The sequence below is a fragment of the Neovison vison genome, chromosome 14 (assembly GCF_020171115.1).
Source record: "Neovison vison isolate M4711 chromosome 14, ASM_NN_V1, whole genome shotgun sequence".
Classification (NCBI taxonomy): domain Eukaryota; kingdom Metazoa; phylum Chordata; class Mammalia; order Carnivora; family Mustelidae; genus Neogale; species Neogale vison.
The window spans coordinates 17099610-17126841 of NC_058104.1; the positions used below are offsets into that span (position 1 = coordinate 17099610).

The 27232-nt window shown below is 37.3% G+C and overlaps 1 protein-coding gene across 1 annotated transcript in view; it reads left to right on the forward strand.

The window, feature by feature from the left end:
* Positions 1-460: 460 nt before the first annotated feature.
* Positions 461-27232, forward strand: part of LOC122895300 (septin-14-like) — a 59511-nt gene continuing 32739 nt past the window's right edge. Inside the window, exons 1-3 of the mRNA XM_044232594.1 lie at positions 461-635; positions 3836-3997; positions 22930-23026. Of these exons, the coding sequence (XP_044088529.1) occupies positions 615-635; positions 3836-3997; positions 22930-23026 (280 nt within the window). The 5' untranslated portion in view covers positions 461-614. The remainder of the gene's footprint in view (positions 636-3835; positions 3998-22929; positions 23027-27232) is intronic.

The following is a 27232-nucleotide window of genomic DNA, read 5'->3' on the forward strand; positions in this document are numbered from 1 at the left end:
TACCCCCCTCCTCCTCTTCCTTCTTCTTTTTAATATTTTGTTTATTCATCTGAGAGAGAGGACAAGCAGAGGGAGGGACAGAGGGAGAGAGAGAGAGGAATAAGCAGTTTTCCTACTAAGCAGGGACCCCATTTTGGGGCTCCACTCCAGAACCCTGGGATCATGACCTGACCCTAAGACTTAATCTACTGAGCCACTCAGGTACCCCAGATGTAGCTTCTCTATATTTAGTTGTGGAATTTGTTTTTCCAGTCTTTGGATCTTTCTCTGATTTGTTGACTTGGATGTGGATGATTTCTATTTGTAAACATGGGATGGGGTGAGCCCAGTGTCCTACTCCACCATCATCCCAAGCTCCCCCATATTAATAATTTATTAAATGGTGAAAAGACAGACTATAGGTGTTATTAATCTGTCATTTTAATCTGTTGAAATAATTTTTTTTCAGCTATCAACCTGTAGTTGACTATGTAGATGCTCAATTTGAGGCCTATCTTCAAGAAGAATTGAAAATTAAACGTTCCTTCATTGACTACCATGATTCCCGTATACATGTGTGTCTTTACTTCATTTCACCTACAGGACATTCCCTGAAGTCCCTTGATCTATTAACTATGAAGAACATTGACAGTAAGGTGTGTTAGATAAATCCATCAACCTACCAAGATTTGATAATTATTTTGTGATAATATATAACTTGAAGGTATTTACATATAAGAACTTGTTAATTTTAATATGTTAAAATATATTTTTTCTTTTCTTTTTTTTAAAATGTTTTTATTTATTTATTTGACAGAGATCACAAGTAGGCAGAGAGGCAGGCAGTTGGGGGTGGGGGGGAAGCAGGCTCCCCATGGAGCAAAGAGCCCAATGTGGGGCTGGATCCCAGGATCCCGAGATCATGACCCGAGCTGAAGGCAGAGGCTTTAACCCACTAAGCCATGCAGGTGCCCCATAATTTTTCTTTTAAAAGAGGTTTTATTTATTTATTTGACAGAGAGAGGGAAAGAGTACGAGCAAGGGGAGCAGCAGGCAGAGGGAGAGGGAGGAGGAGAAGCAGGCTTTCCTCTGAGCAGGGATCCTGATGGGGGTCTTGATCCCAGGATCCTGGGATCATGACTTGAGCTGAAGGGACACGCTTAGCCATCCAGGCTCCCCCAAATATAATTTTTTTCCTGTTAATCCTTAAAGCAGTGCTCTGTGTTTCCAAGGGAAACATACCACAAACTTAGTAGTTCAAACAACAGAAATTAATTTTCTCACAGTTATGGGAATTAGAAGTCCAAGATGAAGGTGTCACCAAGGTTTTTTTTTCCTTCTAAAACCTTTATTTTTATTTATTTATTTATTTATTTATTTATTTATTTAGTGATAGATGGTTGCCTTCTCACTGTGTCCACACATGGTCGTTCCTCTACACATATCTGATGTTTCTTTATGTTTATGTTTCCTATTTTTTAAAAAAGATTTTATTTATTTATTTCACAGAAAGAGATCACAAGTAGGCAGAGAGGCAGGCATAGAGAGGGGGAAGCAGGCTCCCCACTGAGCAGAGAGCCCAATGCAGGACTTGATCCCAGGACCTTGAGATCATGACCTGAGCTGAAGACAGAGGCTTAACCCACATCTCTGCTCAGTGGGGAGCCTGCTTCCCTCTCTCTTTCTTTCTTTTTTTAAATTAATATATTCATTTTCAGCATAACAGTATTCATTATTTTTTTCACCACACCCAGTGCTCCATGCAATCCGTACCCTCTATAATACCCACCACCTGGTACCCCAACCTCCCACCCCCCCTTTCTGCCTACCTCTCTGCCTACTTGTGATCTCTCTCTGTCAAGTAAATATGTAAAAATATTTTTAAAAATATCTAAAAATTTTTAAAATAAAAATTTACAGGTTTTTTTATGATTTAAATCATAGAGGTTGTGGCAGCTTTTCTGTATTTTTGAAATTAATTTCATTCTACAGTACTATAAAACAATTCCATTAACATTTACCTGTTACTCCTGATTGTGTGAATCATGAAATTTTCATGATCCTGGTTAGTGGTCCTATCACAGAGGATTCAGGATTTAATATGTATGTATATATTTTTTCCAGTAGAGGATAAATATACATGTGAAAGAAACTTTTATGTCATGAGTTTTTTTCGACACTTTATTAGGTTGAGGAGAGAAAAAGTTGTAAAATTTTTATCAAAGAAGTCCTGACTTGTGCTATGTATTGTTCAAACTGGAAAGAAATTTTGTAATTTAATTTTGTAATCTAATCTTTTTTTAACATCTTAATTTTATTTTATTTTTTCTAATGTTTCAAGGTTCATTGTTTATGCACCACACCCAGTGCTCCATGTAATATGTGCCCTCCTAATACCCACCAACAGGCTCACCTATCCTGTACCTAATCTTATATGTCACTATGTTGTTGAAAGAAGTTAGAGTTCTAGTCAAAATCAAGAGATGGCTCAATTTCTTGATCATTAGGATATTCAACCACTAGGGACACATAGTTTTATTTTTAATTTTGTGGGTAGCTGTTATCATAAAAAAATTTCCATATATAGAAAATTACTTTTTTACAGGAACATTACATAGAAGGGTGAGCAATGGTGTGTGTGTGTGTGTGTGGGTGGGTGGGTGGGTGTCTGCTGTCTTCTCTTCTAGGTTGTTCAATTCTCTTTGCAATAAGTGACTTTAATCCCTCAAATATGAACACTTAAGGGATTATTAACATGGAAATTTCTACTTGTTATGTGTTAAGGTTTTGCTATCATTAGAAGATAGCTTTCTCAGCAATATGACCCAAGATATTTATGTTAAACTTGAACCTATCTTAGTAGTTCTCTGCTTTTTACTGTGGAAGGTTCTATTTAAGATTCTAAAATTTGAACATCAGTGTTATAGTGAGGCCCTAGATTTGTACAAGGATTTTTTAAAAATGCACTTTGAAAAATCTAAAACAAAAACAATATACCTAGAACTGACTTTTATGCACACTTACACTATCACAGAACTTGACATTATATATCTATGATTTGATAAGATACTTTCACAGTAAAAACAGATATTTTCTAATTTTGTGTATTTTTAATTTCTACAAAGTTTAATTATTAAAATGTAAGCATGGAGACAGGAATGATCATATTGCAGAACTACAAAGAAAAGTTTATGAATAAAATTTCAACCTCAAATATGCAATATAGAAATAATACCTTTTTAAAAATATCAAATGATATTTGTTAGCAAGATTTATATATATATATATATATATATATACACACATACACACACATTTAGTCTTCAAGGTATGGTAACAAAAAAGGTATATTATTTTTAGGTGGCCTTTGAAAATCACAAACAAATATATCTACAAAGACATGGATTTATGGAGAAGGTGATGAAAATGAAAGAGAGAATTAATTTAGTATAAATTAATATAATTGTATAGTATTAATTATAGTAATAATGTAATGTATAGTATTGATGCAAGTTACTCCTGACTTTGAGCACTCAGTTTAAGAAATCAAATTGAATATGAATTAATTTGACTATCTTATTCTATATGTACATTTTAATAACTCTAAATGTGTGGAAAGTTTAAGATAGTTTGAGAAAATAAATTTGGAACTTCTAAACCTGAATTCTGATAAAAGATTAATATTCAAAAGTACTAATGATTTTGGACAGCCATTTTGTGACAGAGGTATGGTAGTAGCCAGTGATTATCTAGTTATAAAAATTTACTGTGAGAGATTATGAGGTTTTGACATAAAAACTCCAGGAATAACAACAAATCCTTGATGGTAAGATTTTGTTTGGCTCTTTATTTACAGGTGAACATTGTACCATTGATTGCCAAAGCAGATACAATTTCTAAAAATGATTTACAGAAATTCAAGTGTAAAATAATGAGTGAATTGGTTAGCAATGGCATCCAGATATATCAATTTCCAACACATGATGAAACTACTGCTCAGGTGAACTCCTCAATGAATGTAAGATTTTTTTTTTAAATTTTTTTTTAGATTTTTTTCCAATTTATTTATTTTCAGAAAAACATTATTATTTTTTCACCACACCCAGTGCTCCATGCAAGCCGTGCCCTCTATAATACCCACCACCTGGTACCCCAACCTCCCACCCCCCCGCCACTTCAAACCACTCAGACTGTTTTTTAGAGTCCATAGTCTCTCATGGTTCACCTCCCCTTCCAATTTACCCAAATTCCCTACTCCTCTCTAACGCCCCTTGTCCTCCATGTATTTGTTATGCTCCACAAATAAGTGAAACCATATGATAATTGACTCTCTCTGCTTGACTTATTTCACTTAGCATAATCTCTTCCAGTCCCGTCCATGTTGCTACAAAAGTTGGGTATTCATCCTTTCTGATGGAGGCATAATACCCCATAGTGTATATGGACCACATCTTCCTTATCTATTCATCCGTTGAAGGGCATCTTGGTTCTTGTGTTATGTTAGTAACCATACAATACATCATTAGGTTTTGATGTAGTGTTCCAAGATTCATTGTTTATATATAACACCCAGTTGTCCTTGTAATATGTGCCTTCCTTAATACACCACCAGATTTACCCATCCCTTCTCTGCCCCCTCTAAAACCCTCAGTTTGTTTGTTGGAGTCCACAGTCTCTCATGGTTCATCTCCCCCTCTGATTTCCCCTAATTCACTTTTCCTTTCCTTCTCCTAATGTCCTCCATATTATTCCTTATTTTCCATAAGTAAGTGAAACCACGTGATCCTTGGCTTTCTCCACTTGGCTTATTTCTCTCAACATAATCTCCTCCAGCCCCATCCATGTTGATGCAAAAGTTGGGTATTCATCTTTTCTGATGGATGAGAAATAGTCCATTATATATATGGACCACATCTTCCTTATATTCATCTGTTGAAGGGCATCTCAGATCTTTCCACAGTTTGGCTACTTTGGACATTGCTGCTATAAACATTGGGGTGCATGTGGCCCTTCTTTTCACTACATCTGTATCTTCGTGGTAAATACCCAGTAGTGCAATTCCAGGGTCACAGGGTAGCTCTATCTTTAATTTTTTGAGGAATCTCTACACTGTTTTCCAAAGTGGCTGCACCAACTTGCATTCTCACCAACAGTGTAAAAGGGTTCCCTTTTCTCCATATCCTCTCCAACATTTGTTGTTTCTTGCCTTGTCAGTTTTTGCCATTCTAACTGATGTAAAGTGGTATCTCAATGTGGTTTTGATTTGAATTTCTCTGATGGCCAATGATGATCAATATTTTTTCATGTGTCTGTTAGCCATTTGCATATGTTCATTAGACAAGTGTCTGTTCATTTCTTCTGCCCATTTTTGACATATCTGTATTTTGTGTGTTTAGTTTGAGAAATTCTTTATCGATCTTGGAAATCAGCCCTTTGTCTGTAGTGTCATTTGCAAATATCTTCTCCCATTCTGGGGTTGCCTCTTTGTTTTGCTGACTGTTTCCTTTGCTGTGTGGAAGCCTTTCATCTTGATGAAGTCCCAAAGTTTATTTTCACTTTTGTTTCCCTTGCCTTTGGAGATGTGTCTTGAAAGAAGTTGCTGTGACTGATGTCAATGAGGTTACTGCCTATGTTCTCCTCTAGGATTTTGATGGATTCCTGTCTCACATTGAGGTCTTTCATCCATTTTGAGTTTATCTTTGTGTGTGGTGTAAGAGAATGGTTGAGTTTCATTCTTCTGTACATAGTTTTCCAATTTTCCAAGCATCATTTATTGAAGCAACTATATTTTTTCCATTCCATATTTTTTCCTGCTTTGTTGAGTATTAGTTGACCATAGAGTTGAGAGTCCATAACTGGACTCTATACTCTTCCATTGGTCTATGTGTCTGTTTTTGTGTCAATACCATGATGTCTTTGTGGTAAACTTTGTAATATAGCTTGAAATAAGGCAATATGATGCCCCCACCCTTGTTTTTCTATTTTAACATTTTTTGGCAATTCAGAGTCTTTTCTGTTGCATACAAATTTTAGGATTGTTTGTTCCAGCACTTTGAAAAGTGCCAATGGTATTTTGATCAGGATGGCATTGAAATTATAGATTGCTCTGGGCAGTATAGACATTTTAACCATGTTTCTTCTTCCAGTCCATGAGCATGGAATGTTTTTCCATCTTTTTGTGTCTTCTTCAATTTCTTTCTTGAGTGTTCTGTAATTCCTTGAGTATAGATCCTTTACCTCTTTGGCTAGGTTTATTCCAAGGTATCTTATGGTTTTTGGTGCTATGTAAATAAAATTGAATCTCCAATTTCTCTTTCTACAATTTCATTCTTAGTATATAAGAAAGCAACTATTTCTATGCATTGATTTTGTATCCTGCAACATTATTGAATTGCTGTATAAGTTCTAGTAATTTGGGGGTGGAGTCTTTTGTGTTTTCTACATAAAGTATCATGTCATCTGCAAAAAGAGAGAGTTAGACTTCTTCTTTGCCAATTTGAGTACCTTTTATTTCATTTTGTTTTCTGCTGATTGCTGTTGCTAGAGGCACTATGTTGAACAATAGTGGCAATAGTGGGCATCCTTGTGTTCCAGATCTCAATGTAAAGGCTCTCAGGTTTGCCTTATCAAGAATGATGTTCTTTGTGGGTTTTTCAAAGATGGATTTTATGAAGTCGAGGAATGTTCCCTCTATCCCCATACTCTGAAAATTCTTAATCAGGAAAGGATGCTATGTTTTGTCAAATGCTTTTTCTGCATCAATTGAGAGGACCATGTTGTTCTTCTCTCTTCTCTTATTGATTTGTTCTATCACATAGATTGATTTGAAAATGTTGAAACACCCTTGCCTCCCAGGGGATAAATTTGGTTGTGGTGGATAATTTTTTAATGTAGTGTAGAACCCTATTACCTAGGATCTTGTTGAGAATCTTGGCATACATATTGGTCAGGGATATTGTTCTGGAATTATCCTTTTTGATGGGGGTTTTTGCCTGGTTTGGGATCAAGGTAATACTGGCTTCATAGAAAGAGTTTGGAAGTTTTCCTTCTGTTTCTATTTTTTGAAACAACTTCAGAAGAATAGGTTTTATTTCTCCTTTTGATGTTTGGCAGGCTTCCTCAGGGAATCCATCAGGTCCTGGCCTCTTGTTTTTTGGGAGCTTTTGATCACTTCTTCAATCTCCTTGCTAGATATTGGTCTATTCAGGTTGTCAAGTCTTCCTGTTTCAGTCTTGGGAGTTTATAGGTTTCCAGGAATGCATCCATTTCTTCTAGGTTGATTAAGTTATTGTCATATAGGTGTTGAAAATAATTTCTGATTATTGTTTCTATTTCCTTAGTGTTAGTCGTGATCCCCCCTTTCAATCATGATTTTATTATTCTGGGTCCTTTCTCTTTTCTTTTGGATTAGTCTGGTCAGTGGTTTATCACCTATTAATTCCTTCAAGGAACCACCTTCTAGTTCCCTTGATGTGTTCTACTGTATATTTGGTTTCTAACTGATTGATCTCTGCTCTAATCACAATTATTTCCCTTCTTGTGCATGGGTTAGGTTTAATTTGTTGTTGATTCTCCCATTCTTTCAGGTGTAAAGACAGTTTGTGTATTCAGGATTTTTCTTTTTCTCTTTTGTCTGCCTTTCTTTTCTTTCTTTCTTTCTCTTTCTTTCTTTCTTTCAGCTTGGATGGCTATGTATTTCCACCTTAGGACTGCCTTTGCCCTATTCCATAGGTTTTGGAATGAAGTGTTTTCATTCTCATTGGTTTCCAGGAATTGTTTAAGTTCTTCTTTGGTTTCCTGGGTGAGCCAAACATTCTTGAGCAGAATAGTTTTTAGCTTCCAAGTGTTTGAATTTCTTACAAACTTTTTCTTGTGATTGAGTTCCAGTTTCAAAGCATTGTGGTCTGAGAATATGCAGGGAATAATTTCCATCTTTTGGTATTGGTTGAGCCCTGATCTGTGACCCAGTATGTGGTCTATTCTGGAGAAAGTTCCATGTGAGCTAGAGAAGAATGAGTATTCTGTTGTTTTAGGGTGGAATGTTCTGCATATATCTATGAGGTCCATCTGGTCCAATGTGTCATTCAAAGCTATTTTTTTTTTTGTTCTCTGCTTGGTTGATTTGTCTATTGCTGAGAATGGTGTGTTAAGATCCTCTACAATTAACATATTCTTATCAATATGTCTCTTTATTTTGGTTAACTGTTGGCTTATGTAGTTGGCTGCTCCCATATTGGGAGCATAGATATTTACAATTGTTAAATCCTCTTTTTGGATAGATCCTTTAAGCATGATGTTGTGTCCTTGTGTATCTCTGACTACAGACTTTAGCTTAAAATCTTATTTGTCTGATCTGAAAATCACTACCCCAGATTTCTTTTTGCAGTCCATTGACATGAAAGACGGTTCTCCGTCCCTTCACTTTCAGTCTGGATGTATCTTTAGGTTCAAGATGTGTCTTTTGTAGACAGCATATGGATGGGTCATGTCTTTTCATCCAATCTTCAACCCTGTGCCATTTCATGGGATCATTTAGGCTGTTCACATTGATTATGAAAGGTATGATTTTATTGTCATCATGTTATTTGAAGTCCTTGTTTCTACAGATTGTCTCCATATATCTCGGTTCTGTATCACTCTTGGGGTCTTTATGCTTTTATAGAACCCTCCTGAATATTTCTTGCAGGGCTAGATTAATGGCCACATATTCTTTCAGTTTTTGCTGGTCTTGGAAGCTCTTTATTTCTCCATCATTCTAAATGACGGCCTTGCTGGATCAAGTATTCTTGGTTGCATGTTCTTCTCATTTAGTACCCTGAGTGAGTCTTGCCTTTATGGCTTTCCAGGTCTCTGTGGACTGGGCTGACATTATTCCTATGTTCCTCCTCCTGTGCCTAACAATCTCTTCCCCCTAGCTACCCTTAAGATGGTTTTCCTGGTTTTAAGATTCGTGAGTTTCACTATTACATGCCTGGAGGTTGGTCTGCTCTCCTCGATCTTGGGGACTGATATTATCTCTGCCTCTAGGATGTGAATGCTTGTTTCATTCTCCAGACTAGGGAAGTTCTCAGCTAGGATTTGCTCAACTGTATCATCTAGTCCTCTCTCTCTCTCCAGCCCTCAGGATCCCAATAATTCTGACATTGGAATGTTTCATGGCATAATTTATTTCTCTAATTCTGTTTTCATGGCTTCTAATCTGCTTGTTCCTGTCCTCCTTCTACTCCTTTTCTATCAGTTTGTCTTTTAGGTCACTAATTCCTTTTTCTACCTCATTTGCCCTAGCTGTTCAAGTGTCTAGATTAGATTTGGTCTCATTAATAACATTTTAAGGTTTTGCTAGATCAGCTCTCACTTCTGCCCTTAGAGAATCTATGTTGCCACTAATTGTTTTCTCCAACCATCTTCTGGTTACCCTGAATTCTATTTCTGGATAGCCACCTTGGATTCTATTTCTGATACCATGCTTATAGCCATATCCTTTAGTTCTGTAGCAGATGTCACAGTCTCTGAATTTTTACTGTGTTGGGGGTTTCTCCTCCTAGGCATTCTAGTGAGGAGGGGTTGAGGGAATATACAGAGACCAAACTGTTGACCACAACCCAAGCAAGATGCACCTGTTTTATAGAGACCTTAGGGTTGTTGGCCTCTTGTTCTTCTGGCTTGTTATCTGGAGGAGGGGCCTGCTGTGCTGTTACTCAGGCAATGCTGTTTGGGGAGAGTTCCCGTGTTCCTTGTTGGGGGAGGGTTGGTCAGGAAAAATCAGTTTTCAGGGGCTTGTTTTCTGGTGGCTTTTCCTGGTGGCTTTCCATGTCTCTACCAGGCACATACAACACAGAATTGACTGTATTCAAACTTCTGTCACAGAACAGAGAGATTGCATTCTGTTCTCCAGAGAGCGCTCCAAGCCATACTGACTTTGTTTTTGTCTATGCTGCTAAAAACCTCAGCATCCTGGGTTGTATGCCATACAGAAGCACTCCCAGCCCTTGCTTCCATGTCCAGACACATCTTTGTCCTTCATGCTTCTAAAACCACCAAATCCTCCCCCAGTTCATTTGCATGCCCCTACAGCTCCAGGTTTCAGTCTGAGGGGCTGCCCTAAGTCCTTTCCATGCCACTACTGCTCTGTGTGCCTGGGCCTGGGCCCCAGTGAGGGACACTTGTGCTCCTGTGTTATTTCACCTTCCCCATAACATGGCTTACACAGAATTGTATCTCCCTGTTTCATACCTTGAAACCAGCTGCCAGAGATAGTCTGTTGGTATAGATCTGGATATATATTCTTACATCTCAAAATGTTCAGGGGTTGTTCAGAATCGTCTGGTAGATATCCAGCTCAATTCAAGGGGCTGGTTGAAATACAGTCCCCTACTTCTCCACCATCTTGCTTGCAAAAAACAAACAAGCAAACACACACACCCCCACACACACACACCCCAAAGAGACTTTAAATCTATTGTAGGAAATCTCTTTTCTCTCTTTCCCTTCAATCCCCTCCCCTTCAACTCTTCCTTCCTTCCTTCCTTCCTTCCTTCCTTCCTTCCTTCTGTTCTCTCTCCCTCCCTCCCTCCTCTTTTTCCTTCCTTCTTTCCTTCCTTTCTTTCTACCTTCCTTTCTTTCTTTCCTTTCTTCTCCTTCTCCTTCCTCCTTCACCTCCTTCTTCTTCATCTTCTTCTTCTTTCTTCCCTTCCTTCTTTCTACTTCCTTCCCCCCTTTCTTTCTTGCTTCTCTTCTCCTCTGCTACCTGTCAGATCGCCTCCTCAACAACCCCAGGCAACCACTAATTGACTTCTGTCTGTAGATGATTGCTCTCTGTTATGGACATATAATATGAAGAGAATTAATGATATTTGGTCTTTTCATGTACTTATTTTCTATTAGCATATCTTCCCAGGAGAAATATTTGTTTATATCCATTTTATAAGGATCAGGAAAATGGAAACAAAGATCCATTTTTCCTTTTTTTTAAATTTCTTTTCAATGAATTCCCGAATTCATTGTTTATGCACCACACCCAGTGCTCCATAATACCCACCACCAGGCTCACCCAACTTCCCACCTCCCTCCCCTCCAAAACCCTCAAATTTTTTTTCTCAGTGTCCACAGTCTCTCATGGCTGATCCCTCCCTCCAATTTCCCAACTCCCTTCTCTCCAGCTCCCCATGTCCTCCATGTTATTCCTTATGCTCCACAAATAAGTGAAACCATAGTTGATTGACACTCTCTGCTTGACTTATTTCACTCAACATAATCTATTTCAGTACCCTAACCCCCCCATCTCCCTCCAACAATCCTGTTTTTTTCCTATAGTTAGGAGTCTTATAGTTCGTTTCCATCTCTGATTTCATCTTATTTCATTTTTCCTTCCCTTCCCCTCTGTTCATGTTTTGTTTCCTAAATTCCACATGAGTGAAATCATATGCTATTTGTCTTTCTCTGACTGACTTATTTCACTTAACATAATACCCTCTATTTCCCTCCATGTCATTGCAAATGTTAAGATTCCATTTTTAGATGCCTGAGTAATATTCCATTATATATATAATCACATCTTCTCTATTCATTCATCATTCAATGGACATTCAATAGACATTTGGGCTCTTTCCATAATTTGGCTATTGTTAATAATGCTTCTACAAACACCAGTACTTTTGTATCCTTTGGGTAAATACCTAGTATTGCAATTATTGGATCTTAAGGCAGTTTTATTTTTAACTTTTTAAGGAACCTCTGTAGAGTTCTCCAGAATGACTGCACCTGTTTGCATTTCCAACAACTGTGCAAGAAAATTCCCCTTTCTCCACATCTTTGCCAACACCTCTTATTTCTTGTGTTGTCAATTTTAGCCATTCTGGCAAGTGTGAGGAGGTATATCATTGTGGTTTTGAATTGCATTTCCTTGATGATAAGTTATGTTGACCATCTTTTCATGTGCCTGTTAGTCATTCGTATGTTCTTTGGGAAAGTGTCTATTTAGGTCTTCTGCCCATTTCTTAACTAGATTATTATTTTTGTTATTGTTGTTGATTTGATAAGTCTTTTATAGGCTTTGGATGCTAACCCTTTATCAGATACAAAATTTGCAAATATCTACTCCCATTCCATTGGTTACCTTTCAGTTTTGTTGATGGTTTCCTTTGCTCTTCAGAGGCTTTTTATCTTGGTGAAGTCTCAATAATTCACTTTTGCTTTTATTTACTTTGCTTCAGGTGATATGTCTAATAAAAAGTTGCAAGGTTGGGGCACCTGGGTGGCTCAGTGGGTTAAAGTCTCTGCCTTTGGCTCAGGTCATGATCCCAGAGTCCTGGGATCAAGCCCCACATCAGGCTTTCTGCTCAGCAGGGGGCCTGCTTACTCCTCTCTCTCAGCCTGCCTCTCTGCCTACTTCTGATCTCTGTCTGTCAAATAAATAAATAAAATCTTTAAAAAAAAAGGTGCAAGCTTGAGGCCAGAGAGGTTTTAGCTTGTGTTCTCCTCTAGGATTTTGAATGATTCCTATATCACATTTAGGTCTTTCATCCCTTTTGAGTTTATTTTTGTTTTATGATGTAAGCAAGGGGTCCAATTTCATCCTTTAGCATGTTGCTCCCCAGTTTCCCTAACACCATTGTTGAAGAGACTGTCTTTTTTCCCTTTGGATGTTCTTTCCTGATTTATTGAAGATTAGTTGACCATAGATTTGAGAGTTCATTCATGGGTTTTCTGTTCTGTTCCATTGATCTATGTGGCTGTTTTTGTTTCAGTACCATACTGTCTTTTTGTTTTTAGATTTTACTTCTTTATTTGACAGAGAGAGAATACAAGCAAGGGGAACTGCAGAGGGAGAAGGTGGAACAAGCTCCTCACTAGGCATGGTGCCTGATGCAGGGCTTGAACTCAGGACTCTGGCATCATGACTTAAACTGAAGGCATACACTTAACGGACTAAGTCACCCAGGTGCTCCTGTACCTTACTATCTTGATGGCTACAGCTTTGTAACATAGTTTGAAACCCAGAATAGTGATGCCTCCAGTTTTGTTTTTCTTTTTCACAATTGTTTGGCTATTTGGGGTCTTTTCTGGTTCCATACAAATTATAGGATCATTTGTTCTAGCTCTGTGAAAACTGCTGATAATTAAATGCATAGATTGCTTTGGTTAGTATAGACATTTTAACAATGTTTGTTGTTCAAAACCATTAGCACAGAATTTGTTCCATTTATTTGTGTTCTCTTCAATTTCTTTCATAAGTGTTCTATTGTTTTCAGAGTGTAGACCTTTTGCTTCTTCAGTTATATATATTCCTAGGTATCTTACTGTTTCTGGTACAATTGAAAATGGGATCAATTCCTTGGTTTCTTTATCTGCTGCTTCATTATAGGTGTACAGAAGCACAACAGATTTTAGAAGAAGATGGCAGAGGAGTAGTGGACCCTGGTTTTGTCTGGCCCCTGGAATTCAGCTAGATACCTATAAAATCTTTCTGAACATCTATGAACTCAACTGGAGCTCTAAGAAAAGAATTGCTGAAATTCTCCGAATAGAAAAGCAACTATTTTTGCAAGGAATCCTAGGCCATGTATCTGAAGATTAAACCATGGGGGTAGGGGGAGGGAGCCTCCATAAGCTGGCTACGGCAAAGTGATATAGCAGTGGAGTGCAAAATCAAAACTTCTAGACATCTGCTTTCTTGATGGGTGTTCTGGTCTGAAAGGCACTCAGGTGGCAAAGCAGGCAGAATCCTAAGTGGAATTAGCATAGTCTCAGGATCCCTGGCGTCACAAAAAGAAAAGGGTACCTGAGGGTTGCAGAGTTTCCAAACACTGGAACAGGGAAGCCAGCTGCAAACAGAGAGGCCAGAAATGGGCTTTCAACTTTGTGTTGCCATAAACTATGAAGCTTGGTCTGGTCAGGCAACCACTCTCAAAGCAAGGGCCCAGCAAGAGGCAGAACTGTGGCAAGACCTTTCTCTAATCCCTGGGAGGAGTGGTGCAGTGCATACCACTGGAGACTCTAAAGTCTGGAGACTCAAAATTGGGTTAGGAGCCCAAGATAAAGATGCTTGTTCACAGCCTGGGTGAACAAAGATGGAAACCAGGGAGACAAGAGTGACTGACTGGTTTTCTGTGAGGACTTATTGAAGAATGGGGGGTGCAGTATTTAAGATCTGGGGCTGGAGATTGAGAGACTGCCATTTTGATATTTATCCTCTAAAAGTGCAGAAATCTTTCAGGGAACAAAAGCCACATAGAACAATCTGGAGGCATTCACACTGAACCCAGCCCCCTAACAAGGACGGTGCAATTCTGAGGAGGCAGACACTTGAGAACCAGTACAACAAATGCCTCCCCTGGAAGATCAGCTGGAACATCCTAATACCAAGGGGTTTCTTTTAATTGGAAAAATGTTTTTATTTTTATAATTAAATATTTTTTATTATGTTCAATTAAGCAATATAGTATATCAAAGTTTTTAATGTAACGTTCAGTGATTCTTTAGCCGCATATAATACCCAGTGTTCATCACAACACATGCCCTCATTAATACACATCACCAGGCTATCCCCTCTCCTCACCCCTCCCTTCTGTAAGCCTCAGTTTATTTCCCAGAGTCCAGAGTCACTCATAGTTTTTTCTCCTTTCTTATTTCTTCCCACTCAGTTTTCCCTTCCTTCCTCTGTGGGCCTCTACACTATTACTTATGTTCCACATATGAGTGAAAACATGATAATTGTCTTTCTCTGCATGACTTATTTCATGTAACTTAATCTCCTCCAGTTCCATCCATGTTGATGCAAATTGAGGGTATTCGTCCTTTCTGATGGCTGAGTAATATTCCATGGTATATATGTGCCACATCTTCTTTATCTATTCCTCAATTGAAAAGCCTGTCAGTTCCTTCCACAGTTGGGCCATTGTGGACATTGTTGCCATGAACATTGGGATGCATGTTCCCCTTCTTTACACTACATCTCTGTATGTGGGGTAAATACCTAGTAGTGCAGTTGGTGGGTTGTAGGGTAGCTCTATTTTTAATGTCTTAAGGAAACTTCATACTGTTTTCCAGAGTGACTATACCAGCTTAAGTTCCCACCCACAGTGTAAGAAGGTTCCCCTTGCTCCACATCTTCATCAACACTTGTTGTTTCCTGTCTTGTTAATTGCCATTCTAACTGGTGTAAACTTATATCTCATTGTGGTTTTGGTTTGCATTTCCCTGATGGCTAGTGATGTTAAACATTTTTTCATGCATCTGCTAGTCATTTGTATGTCTTTGGAGAAGTGTCTCTTCAGTCTTTTGCCCAATTCTTGACTGGATTATTTGGGTTTTGGGTGTTGAGTTTGAGAAATTCCTTATAGATCTTGGATACCAGCCCTATCTTCATTCGCAATATCTTCTCCCTTTTGTGGGTTCCCTCTTAGTTTTCTTGACCATTTCCTTTGCTGTGCAAGAGCTTTTTATCTTGATAAAGTCCCAAAAGTTCATTTTTGCGTTCACTTCCCTTGCCTTTAGAGACATGTCTTGAAATAAGTTGCTGTGGTCAGTGTTGAAGAGATTACTACCTATGTTCTTCTCCAGGATTTTGACGGATTCGAATCACATTGAGATCTTTCATCCATTTTGAGTTTTCTCTTTGTGTATGATGCAAGGGAATGGTCAAGTTTTATTCTTCTGTACATAGCTGTTGAATTTTCCCAGAACCGTTTACTCAAGAGACTATTTTTTTTTTCCATTGGATATTCTTTCCAGATTTATTGAAGATTAGTTGACCATAGACTTGACCATAGACCATTTCTGGAGACTCTATTCTGTTCCTTTAATCTATGTGTCTGTTTTTGTGACAATACCATGCTATCTTGATGATCACAGCACTATTATATAGCTTGAAGTCAAGCGTCATGATGCCCCCAAATTTAGCTTTCTTTTTCAACAATTCCCTGGCAATTCAGGGTCTTTTCTGGTTCCATACAAATTTTAGGATTGTTTGTTCCAACTCTGTGAAAATTTGGCAAATGTATTTTGATAGTGATTGCATTGAAAGCATAGATTTCTGTGGACAGCATAGACATTTTCACACTGTTTATTCTTCTAATCCATGAGAATGAAATCTTTTTCCATCTCTTTGTGTCTTCCTCAAATACTTTCACAAGTGTTCTGTAGTTTCTAGAGTACAGATCCTTTACATCTTTGGTTAGGTTTATTCCTAGGTATCTTGAGGTTGTTATTGTAAATGGGATTGATTCTTAAATTTCTCTTTCTTCAGTTGCATGTTTAGTGTATAGAAATGCACTGATTTCTGTGCATTGATTTTGTATCCTGCCACATTGCTAAATTACTGTGTGAGTTCTAGTGGAATTTTTTGGGTTTTCCACAGAAAGTATCATGTCATCTGCAGAGAGAGAGTTTGACTTCTTCTTTGCCAATTTGACTGTTTTTATTTCTTTTTGTTGCCTGATTGCTTAGACTAGGACTTCTAGTACTATGTTGAACAATAGTGGTGAGAGTGGGCATCCCTGTCATGTTCCTGACCTTAAGAGAAATGCTCTCATTTTTTCCCCCATTGAGAATGATATTCACTGTGGGGTTTTCATGGATGACTTTTATGATAGTAAAGTGTATTCCCTCTATCCCTACACTTTGAAGAGATTTAATCAAGAAAGAAGGCTGTATTTTGTCAAATGATTTTTTTGTGTCAGTTGAGAGAATCCTAAGGTTCTTGTTTTTATTAATTTGGTCTATTATGTTGATTGATTTGCAAATGTTGAACCGCCTTTGCATCCCAGGAATAAATCTCACATGGTCGTGGTGAATAATCCTTTTAATATACTGTTGGACCCTATTGACTAGGACCTTGGTGAGTATTTTGGTGTCCATGTTCATCAAGGATATTGGTCCATGTTTCTCCTTTTTGATGGGGCCTTTGCATTGTTTGAGAATCAAATTAATGCTGGCCTCATAGAATAAGTTTGGAAGTTTTCCTTCCATACCTATTTTTTGGAACATAATGTCAATAGAATAGGTATGATTTCTTCTTTAAATGTTTGGTGGAATTCTTCTGGGAAGACATCTGGTCCTGGACTCTTGGTTTGAGGAGGTTTTTGATTACTGTTTCAACTTCCTTGCTGGTTACTGGTCTGTTCAGATGTTCTACCTTTCCTGTTTCAGTCTTGGTAGTTTCTAAGTTTCCAGGAATGCATCCATTTTTTCCTAGATTGCCTAGTTTGTTGGCATATAGCTGCTGGTAATAAGTTCTAATAATTGTCTCTATTTTCTTGGTATTAGTCATGATTTCTCCCCTTTCATTCATGATTTTATTTATTTGGTTCCTTTCTCTTTTCTTTTTGATAAGTCTGGCCAGTTTTATCAATCTTAGTAATTCTTTCAACAAACCAGCTTTTAGTTTCGTTTATCTCTTCTACTGTTCTTCTAGTTTCTATTTCATTGATTTCTGCTTTAATCGTTATTAATTTCTCTTCTCCTGCTTGGTTTAGCCTTTATTTGCTGTTCTTTATCCAGATCCTTTAGGAGTGAGGTTAGCTTGTGCATTTGGGAATTTTCTATTTTTTTTTTTTTTTTTTTTGAGAGTGGCATGGATGGCTATGTGCTTCCCTCTAAGGACCACCTTTCGAGTATCCCATAGGTTCTGAATTATTGTGTCTTCATTTTCACTGGTTTGCATGAATTGTTTAAATTCATATTTAATTTCCTGGTTGACCCATTTATTCTTTAGCGGGATGATTTTTAACCTCCAAGTTTTTTCATAACTTCCAAATTTTTCCTTATGATTGAGTTCCAGTTTCAAAGCATTGTAGTCTGAAAATTTATAGGAAATAACCCCCACCTTTTGGTACTGGTTGCAACAAGATTCATCAGCCAGTATGTGATATGTTCTGGAGAAAGATCTGTGTGTATTCGAGAAGAATAAGTGTTCTGTTGTTTTGTGGAATGCTCTGTATATATCTACAATGTCCATCTGGTCCAATGTGTCCTTCAAAACTCTTGTTTCTTTGTTGATCTTCTGATTAGATGATTTGTCTATTGCTGTGAGTGGAGTGTTGGTGTCTCCTACTATTAATGTATTATTATCAATATTATTCATTGTTTTGGTTGACAGTTGGCTTATATAGTTGGCTGCTTCCATGTTGGGGGCATAGATATTTATAGTTGTTAGATTTTCTTGTAGGATAGCCCCTTTAAGTATGATATAGTGTCCCTCTACATCTCTTACTACACTATTTGGTTTATTTTATTTTATTTTTTGCCCTTTTCCCCCCTTATTGTGTTATGTTAGTCACCATTCACTATTTGGTTTAAAATCTAATTCATCTGATATGAGAATTGCTACACCAGTTTTGGTTTGTTTTGTTTTTGAAGTCTCCAGGCATGAGAGATGGTTCTCCATCCCATCACTTTCAGTCTGGAGGTATCTTTAGGTTCAAGATGAGTCTCTTGAATTCAGGATATGGATGGTTCCTGCTTTTTCATCAAATTTGAAACTCTGTGTCTCTTGATGGGAGCATTTGGCTCATTTACTTTTAGAGTAAATTTTACTTTTCAAACTATTGAAAGATATGAATTTAGTGCCACCCTATTGCCTGTAAAGTCCCTGTTTCTATAGATTGTCTCTGTAAATTTCTAGTCTATATTATTCTTGGGGTCTTTCTTTTTTTCATAGAACCCCCGTTAATATTTCTTGCAGGGCTGCCTTGGTGGTCACATATTTTTTCAATTTCTGTTGGTCTCAGAAACTCCTTGTCTCTCCGTCCATTCCAAATGACAGCTTTGCTGGTTAAAGTATCCTTGGATGCATTTTCCTCTCATTTAGTACTCTGAATAACTTGCCAGCCCTTTCTGGCTTGCCAGGTCTCTGTAGTAAGGTCTGACATTATTCTGTTGTTCCTCTCTCTGAGAGTAAGAAATCTCTTCCCCCTAGCTGCTTTCAGGATAGCTTCTCTTTCTCTAAGAGTTTCAAGCTTCACTGTTATATGTCAGGGTGTTGTTCTATTACTGTTGGCTTTGGGGGAGTCCTCTATGCCTCTTAGACACGAATGCCTGTTTCCGGATCAGGGGAGTTCTCAACTATGATTTACTTAATTATACTTCTTGCCCTCTCTCTCTCTACCCCCTCGGGGATCCCAGTAATTCTGACATTGGGACTTTTTGTGGTGTCATTGATCTCTCTAAGTCTATTTCCATGGGCTACTGGTGCCTATCCCTATATTCCCCAGCTTCCTTCATTTCTGTCAGCTCTTCTTCTAGATCTTTAATTTTTTTTGTTTTTTTTTCTCAATTTATTTATTTTCAGAAAAACAGTATTCATTATTTTTTCACCACACCCAGTGCTCCAAGCAAGCCGTGCCCTCTATAATACCCACCACCTGGTACCCCAACCTCCCACCCCCCCACCACTTCAAACCCCTCAGATTGTTTTTCGGAGTCCATAGTCTCTCATGGTTCACCTCCACTTCCAATTTACCCAAAAGCACATACCCTCCCCAATGTCCATAACCCTACCCCTCTTCTCCCAACCCCCTCCCCCCAGCAACCAACAGTTTGTTTCGTGAGATTAAGAGTCACTGGTTGTCTCCCTCCCTATCCCATCTTGTTTCATTTATTCTTCTTAAGCCCCCATGTTGCATCACCATTTCCTCATATCAGGGAGATCATATGATAGTTGTCTTTCTCCGCTTGACTTATTTCGCTAAGCATGATACGCTCTAGTTCCATCCATGTTGTCGCAAATGGCAAGATTTCGTTTCTTTTGATGGCTGCATAGTATTCCATTGTGTATATATACCACATCTTCTTGATCCATTCATCTGTTGATGGACATCTAGGTTCTTTCCATAGTTTGGCTATTGTGGACATTGCTGCTATAAACATTCGGGTGCACGTGCCCCTTTGGATCACTACGTTTGTATCTTTAGGGTAAATACCCAGTAGTGCATAGATCTTTAATTTGTTCTTCAGCCTCATTTACTGTAGCCGTTAGTGTATCCAGTTTAGAGGACATCTCATTCATAGCATTTCTAAGTTCATCCTGATTAGATCTCATTTCTGCCCTTAGAGATTCTATATCATCACTAATGCTTTTTTCAAGCTTAGCTATTGACTTCATGATTGCTATTCTGAAGTCTATCTCTGACATATTGCTTTAATCCATTTCCATTAAATCTATGTCAGAGGACATTGTCTCTGGTTCTTTCCTTTGTTGGGAGTTCCTCCTCCTAGCCATTCTGTTGAGGGATGTTTGAGGGAGTGAACAGAGTCCAAAATGTCAACCATGCCCCAAGCAAAATGCACCTTAGAAATAATGTGAGGTAGTCAAAAGCTACTACAGATATGCCACCAAAGCCAAGATGGTCCAAATCAATAAAAAAGAAAGAAATAAAAAAGAAAGAAATATATTCTCCTTTCTTTTTCACTTTAGAAATGTTTTTTCTTATAGAAAAAAATTTTTAAATTTATTTTTTATTTTCAGCATAACAGTATTCATTATTTTTGCATCACACCCACCATTCATTAATTTTGCACCACGGATTGCTCCATGCAATCCATGCCCTCTATAATACCCACCACCTGGTACCCTGACCTCCCACTCCCCACCCCTTCAAAACCCTCAGGTTGTTTTTCAGAGTCCATAGTCTCTCATGGTTCACCTCCCCTTCCAATTTCCCCCAACTCCCTTCTCCTCTCTATCTCCCCATGTCCTCCATGCTATTTGTTAAGCTCCACACATAAGTGAAACCATATGATAATTGACTCTCTCTGCTTGACTTATTTCACTCAGCATAATCTCTTACAGTCCCATCCATGTTGATACAAAAGTTGGGTATTCATTGTTTCTGATGGAGGCATAATATTCCATTGTATATATGGACCATATCTTCTTTATCCATTCATTTGTTGAGGGCATCTCTTTCCACAGTTTGGCAACTGTGACCATTGCTTCTATGAATGGTGGGGGTAGAGATGGCCCTTCTTTTCACTACATCTGGGGTAAATACCTAGCAGTGCAATTTCAGGTCATAGGGTAGTTCTATTTTTAATTTCTTAAGAAATCTCTACTGTTTTCTAAAGTGGCTGCACCAACTTGCATTCCCACCAACAGTATATGAGGGTTCCCCTTTCTCTACATCCTCTCCAACACTTGTTTACTGTCTTAATTTTTGTTATTCTAACTGGTGTAAGGTGCTATCTCAATGTGGTTTTGATTTGAATCTCCCTGATGGCTAATGATGGTGAACATTTTTTCATGGGTTTGTTAGCCATTCGTATGCCTTCTTTGGAGAAGTGTCTTTCATGTCTTCTGCCCATTCTTGGATGTGATTATCTGTTTATTTTGACTTATCTGTTTCTTTCTCTTATAACATGTGCAAAGATAAACTCAAAATGGATAAAAGACCTCAACGTGAGGCAGGAATCTATCAAAATCCTAGAGGAGAACATAGGCAGTAACCTCTTTGACATCAGCCACAGCAACTTCTTTCAAGACATGTCTCCAATGACAAAGGAAACAAAAGCAAAAATGAACTTTTGGGACTTCATCAAGATAAAAAGCTTCTGCACAGCAAAGGAAATAGTCCAAAAAACGAAGAGGCAACCCACGGAATGGAAGAAGATATTCACAAATGACACTACAGACAAAAGGCTGATATCAAAGATCTATAAAGAACTCCTCAAACTCAACACACACAAAACAGATAATCATGTCAAAAAATGGGGAGAAGACATGAACAGACATTTCACAAAGAACGTATACAAGTGGTTACTAGACACATGAAAAACTCTTCATCATCACTAACCATCAGGGAGATTCAAATCAAAACCACATTGAGATATCACCTTACACCAGTTAGAATGACAAAAATCAACAAGACAGTAAACAACAAGTGTTGGAGAGGATGTGGAGAAAGGGGAACCCTCTTACACTTTGGTGGGAATGCAAGTTGCTGTAGCCACTTTGGAAAACAGTGTGGAGATTCCTTAAGAAGTTAAAAATAGATCTTCCCTATGACCCTGCAATTGCACTGCTGGGTATTTACGCCAAAGATACAGATGTAGTGAAAAGAAGGGCCATCTCTACCCCAGTGTTCACAAAATTTTTATTTATTCTTCTGCATTATATTTTCTTTAGATTTTGTCTTAAAGATTTTGACCTTTCTAATTTTACCTCTAGGAATTAATAGGTAATACTTATTTTAAACCAAAATTGATTAATAAAGTAAATACTGTTAATTATTTAATACTTGACATGATGTTTAATGATTTTTATATTTGACATTTCTTGTATATAAACCCTTCTATTAAGGCAATCTATGTAATTCTGACAAATCATGAATTTATCTTGCATATTTCTGCCATCTTTACATTTGGCTCAAAAGCTTATTTTACTGATGATTATTCTTACTTTGCTTATCATCTCCCCCAATCTCCCTTTGGTTTCACATTAATTTTCAGATCCCTCTGACTCTCACTTCCCAGAGTGACCTTTTAATTTTATTTAGAATTCACTAGACATATATAGCATATTTATTAATATACTCTGTATATCCATTAACTAATTATTATAGTTTTTTCTTAATACTTTCCATTTTAACTTGTATACTGGGGTTAAAAGTTGTTTGCATATTATTTCCTCCACATACTTGTGCTTCATGGTAAGGATAAAGTGGAAAATATTGTGTCTAATAAAAATATTTATTTGTATTTCCCCACAGCAGAATCCCTTGCTTTAGGCTCTACTCAGTAGGTAGTTTTCATTTGTGTGCATGGCTGGATGATAATGCTTGCAAAAATTAATTTGCACATATTTACTACCAAGTCTTAAAATCCAAGACTGGGTAATGCCTTGTTTGAATAAACTTACTATGATATTCTTGTCTCTATTGATTTTCATAACAGAAAAATAACAGAGTAGGCCATATTGTTATAAGGGAACATAACTGAAATTGTTATTACTTTTAGGGACAACTACCTTTTGCTGTAGTAGGGAGTATGGATGAAGTTAAAGTTGGAAAAAGAATGGTCAGAGGCCGTCAGTACCCTTGGGGAGTTCTACAAGGTAAATGCGATGAAAGTGAGCAGGTTTGCTCTGGAAAGTGTGTGTGTGTGTGTGTGTGTGTGTGTGTGTGTGTATGTGTGTTCTCATAGTCTTAAAATATTTTAACTTGAGTCAATATTGGTAGTTGTTGTTAAAGAATAAATGAAGGGTTATTCATGAAGAGCACAAATCTTTTCCATATTAGTGAATTCTTATTTTGACTATAATTCATTCTCATAAGAGTTTCGTAGGTGGTACTTTAGAAAAATATTCACAGATGTTTGTTAGAACCTCCTCATTTACCCCAGTCTGACATATGCATGCTATCTCTCTATGCATACAGAATTGCATTAAGAATGTTGAAAAGTGACTTGAACAAAAGAACTTTGAACAAAATTGAATCATAAATATCAGTGTTTAAAACCTGTTGCATAAATAAATTACTGCTTAATTTATAAAGCATTTTTGAGAGGTTACTAGACAAAAAGGATGGTAAACTATTTTTAAAATAAAGAAAGGTAATTTTGGAATTACCTTTGGAAACATTATGCTTAAATATTTATTAAATATTATTATTAGCTATCTAACATTTTAACATTTAATTTAATTAATATTTAATTTAATTTAATATTATTTAGCTATCTAAAAATTTATTAAATGTTATTATTAGCTATCTAACATTGTGATGGTTGAAATAGTATAAAAGGCAGTCATTTATTCTCTGGTTTATATATTTGTAATATAAATTATTGGGGATTAGATTATCTCCACTTAAACTAGTTTCCAAAATATTGTCTTATTATTAGGTATTTTAAAAATTAAATATATGAAATATACTTAAAAACAATATACCTCAATGAATATTAAGTTTGGTTACAATATCATGAACAATAAAATATATATAATGCTCAGTAGTCTGGATGACAAACACAGGAGAGAGCTATGTAAATTTATTGATTGATTTAAAATATTGCTAATTAGGTTTCATGAATATGGGATATAAATACTGTTTGAGAACTAAATCATGCATAGTTTTTAATGCCCTCATGGTAACAGGATTTACATTAATGAAATTATTTACTTTAGTGAAATTAGATAACAGTCTTTGTTAGTGCTCTATGAAATACCTTGGGGGCAGTTTGTAAAATGCTAACAATCATTAACAAAAAACTACACTGTACACTAATATGAATGTTAATTCAATTCCTTATTTATTCATTGGCTAATAAATATAAAGCAAATGTCCTTATCCAAAAATAAACTCTGCCTATAATAGATATATACCATATAATCATAGTTACAGTCACAAAGAATTATATCTATTAATTATAAAAATCTCTTAGCTGTTTTTTTTAGCCCTTTTTTCTTTTTTTTAAAATTTCTTTTCAGTGTAACAGTATTCATTGTTTTTTGCACCACACCCAGTGCTCCATGCAATATGTGCCCTATCTAATACCCACCACCTGGTTCCCCCAACTTCCCACCCAACAACCCTTCAAAACCCTCAGGCTGTTTTTCAGAGTCCATAGTCTCTCATGGTTCACCTCCCCTTCCAATTTCCCTCAACTCCCTTCTCCTCTCCATCTTCCTTTGTCCTCCATGCTATTTGTTATGCTCCACAAATAAGTGAAGTCATATGATAATTGACTCTCTTTGCTTGACTGCTTTCACTCAGCATAATCTCTTCTAGTCCCTTCCATGTTGCTACAAAAGTTGGGTATTGATCCTTTCTGATGGAGGCATAATACTCCATAGTGTATATGGACCACATTTTCCTTATCCATTTGTCCGTTGAAGGGCATCTTGGTTCTTTCCATAGTTTGGCAACCAGGGCCCGTTGCTGCTATAAACATTGGGGTACAGATGGCCCTTCTTTTCACGACATCTGTATCTTTGGGGTAAATATCCAGCAGTGCAATTGCAGGGTCGTAGGGAAGCTCTATTTTAATTTCTTGAGGAATCTCCACACTGTTCTCCAAAGTGGCTGCACCAACTTGCATTCCCACCAACAGTGTAAGACGGTTCCCCTTTCTCCACATCCCCTCCAACACATGTTGTTTCCTGTCTTGCTAATTTTGGCCATTCTAACTGGTGTAAGGTGGTATCTCAATGTGTTTTTAATTTGAATCTCCCTGATGATGAAAATTTTTTCATGTGTCTGATAGCCATTTGTATGTCTTCATTGGAGAAGTGTCTGTTCATGTCTTCTGCCCATTTTTTGATATGATTTTCTGTTTTGTGTGTGTTGAGTTTGAGGAGTTCATTATAGATCCTGGATATCAACCTTTTGTCTGTACTGTCATTTGCAAATATCTTCTCCCATTCCGTGGGTTGCCTCTTTGTTTTCTTGACTGTTTCCTTTGCTGTGCAGAAGCTTTTGATCTTGATGAAGTCCCAAAAGTTCATCTTCTCTTTTGTTTCCTTTGCCCTGGAGACATATCTTGAAAGAAGTTGCTGTGGCTGATATCGAAGAGGTTACTGTCTATGTTTTCCTCTAGGATTTTGATGGATTTCTGTCTCACATTGAGGTCTTTTATCCATTTTGAGTTTCTATTTGTGTACAGTGTAAGAGAATGGTCGAGTTTCATTCTTCTCCATATAGCTGTTCAGTTTTCCCAGCACCATTTATTGAAGAGACTGTCTTTTTTCCACTGTATATTTTTTCCTGTTTTGTCAAAGATTATTTGACCATAGAGTTGATGGTCCATATCTGGGCTCTCTACTCTGTAACACTGGTTTATGTGTCTGTTTTTATGCCAGTACCATGCTTTCTTGGTGATCACAGCTTTGTAGTAAATTTTGAAATCAGGTAACATGATGCCGCCAGCTTTACTTTTGTTTTTCAACATTTCCTTAGCGATTTGGGGTCTCTTCTGATTCCATACAAATTTTAGGATCATTTGCTCCGGCTCTTTGAAGAATGCCGGTGGAATTTTGATCAGAATGGCATTGAAAATATAGATTGCTCTAGGCAGTATAGATATTTTAACAATGTTTAATCTTCTGATCTAAGAGCATGGAATGATCTTCCATCTTTTTGTGTCTTCTTCAATTTCTTTCATGAGTGTCCTGTAGTTCCTCGAGTACAGATCCTTTACCTCTTTGGTTAGGTTTATTCCCAGGTATCTTATGTTTCTTGGTGCTATAGTAAATGGAATCAATTCTCTAATTTCCCTTTCTGTATTTTCACTGTTAGTGTATAAGAAAGCCACTGATTTCTGCACATTGACTTTGTATCCTGCCACATTACTGAATTGCTGTATGAGTTCTAGTAGTTTGGGGGTGGAGTCATTTGGGTTTTCCATATAAAGAATCATGTCATCTGCGAAGAGAGAGAGTTTGACTTCTTCATTGCCAATTTGGATACCTTTTATTTCTCTCTGTTGTCTGATTGCTGTTGCTAGGACTTCTAATACTATGTTGAACAAGAGTGGTGAAAGTGGGCATCCTTGTCTTGTTCCTGATCTCAACGGGAAGGCTGCAAGCTTTTTCCCATTGAGGATGACATTTGCTGTGGGTCTTTCATAGATAGATTTTATGAAGTTCAGGAATGTTCCCTCTATCCCTATACTTTGAAACGTTTTAATCAAGAACGGATGCTGGATTTTGTCAAATGCTTTTTCTGCATCAATTGAGAGGACCATGTGGTTCTTCTCTCTTCTCATATTAATTTGTTGTATCACATTGATTGATTTGCGAATGTTGAGCCATCCTTGTAGCCCAGGGATGAATCCCACCTGATCATGGTGGATAATCTTTTAAATGTGCTGTTGGATCCTGTTTGCTAGGATCTTGTTGAGAATCTTAGCATCCATATTCATCAGTGATATTGGTCTGAAATTCTCCTTTTTAGTAGGGTCTTTGCCTGGTTTGGGAATCAAGGCAATGCTGGCTTCATAGAAAGAGTCTGGAAATTTTCCTTTTGCTTCAATTTTTTGAAACAGCTTCAGGAGAATAGGTGTTATTTCTTCTTTGAAAGTTTGGTAGAATTCCCCAGGGAATCCATCAGGTCCTGGGCTCTTGTTTTTTGGGAGGTTTTTGATCACTGCTTCAATCTCGTTACTAGATATCAGTCTATTCAGATTGTCAATTTCTTCCTGGTTCAATTTTGGAAGTTTATAGTTTTCCAGGAATGCATCCATTTCATTTAGGTTGCTTAGCTTATTGGCATATAACTGTTGATAATAACTTCTGATGATTGTTTCTACTTCCTTGGTGTTCATTGTG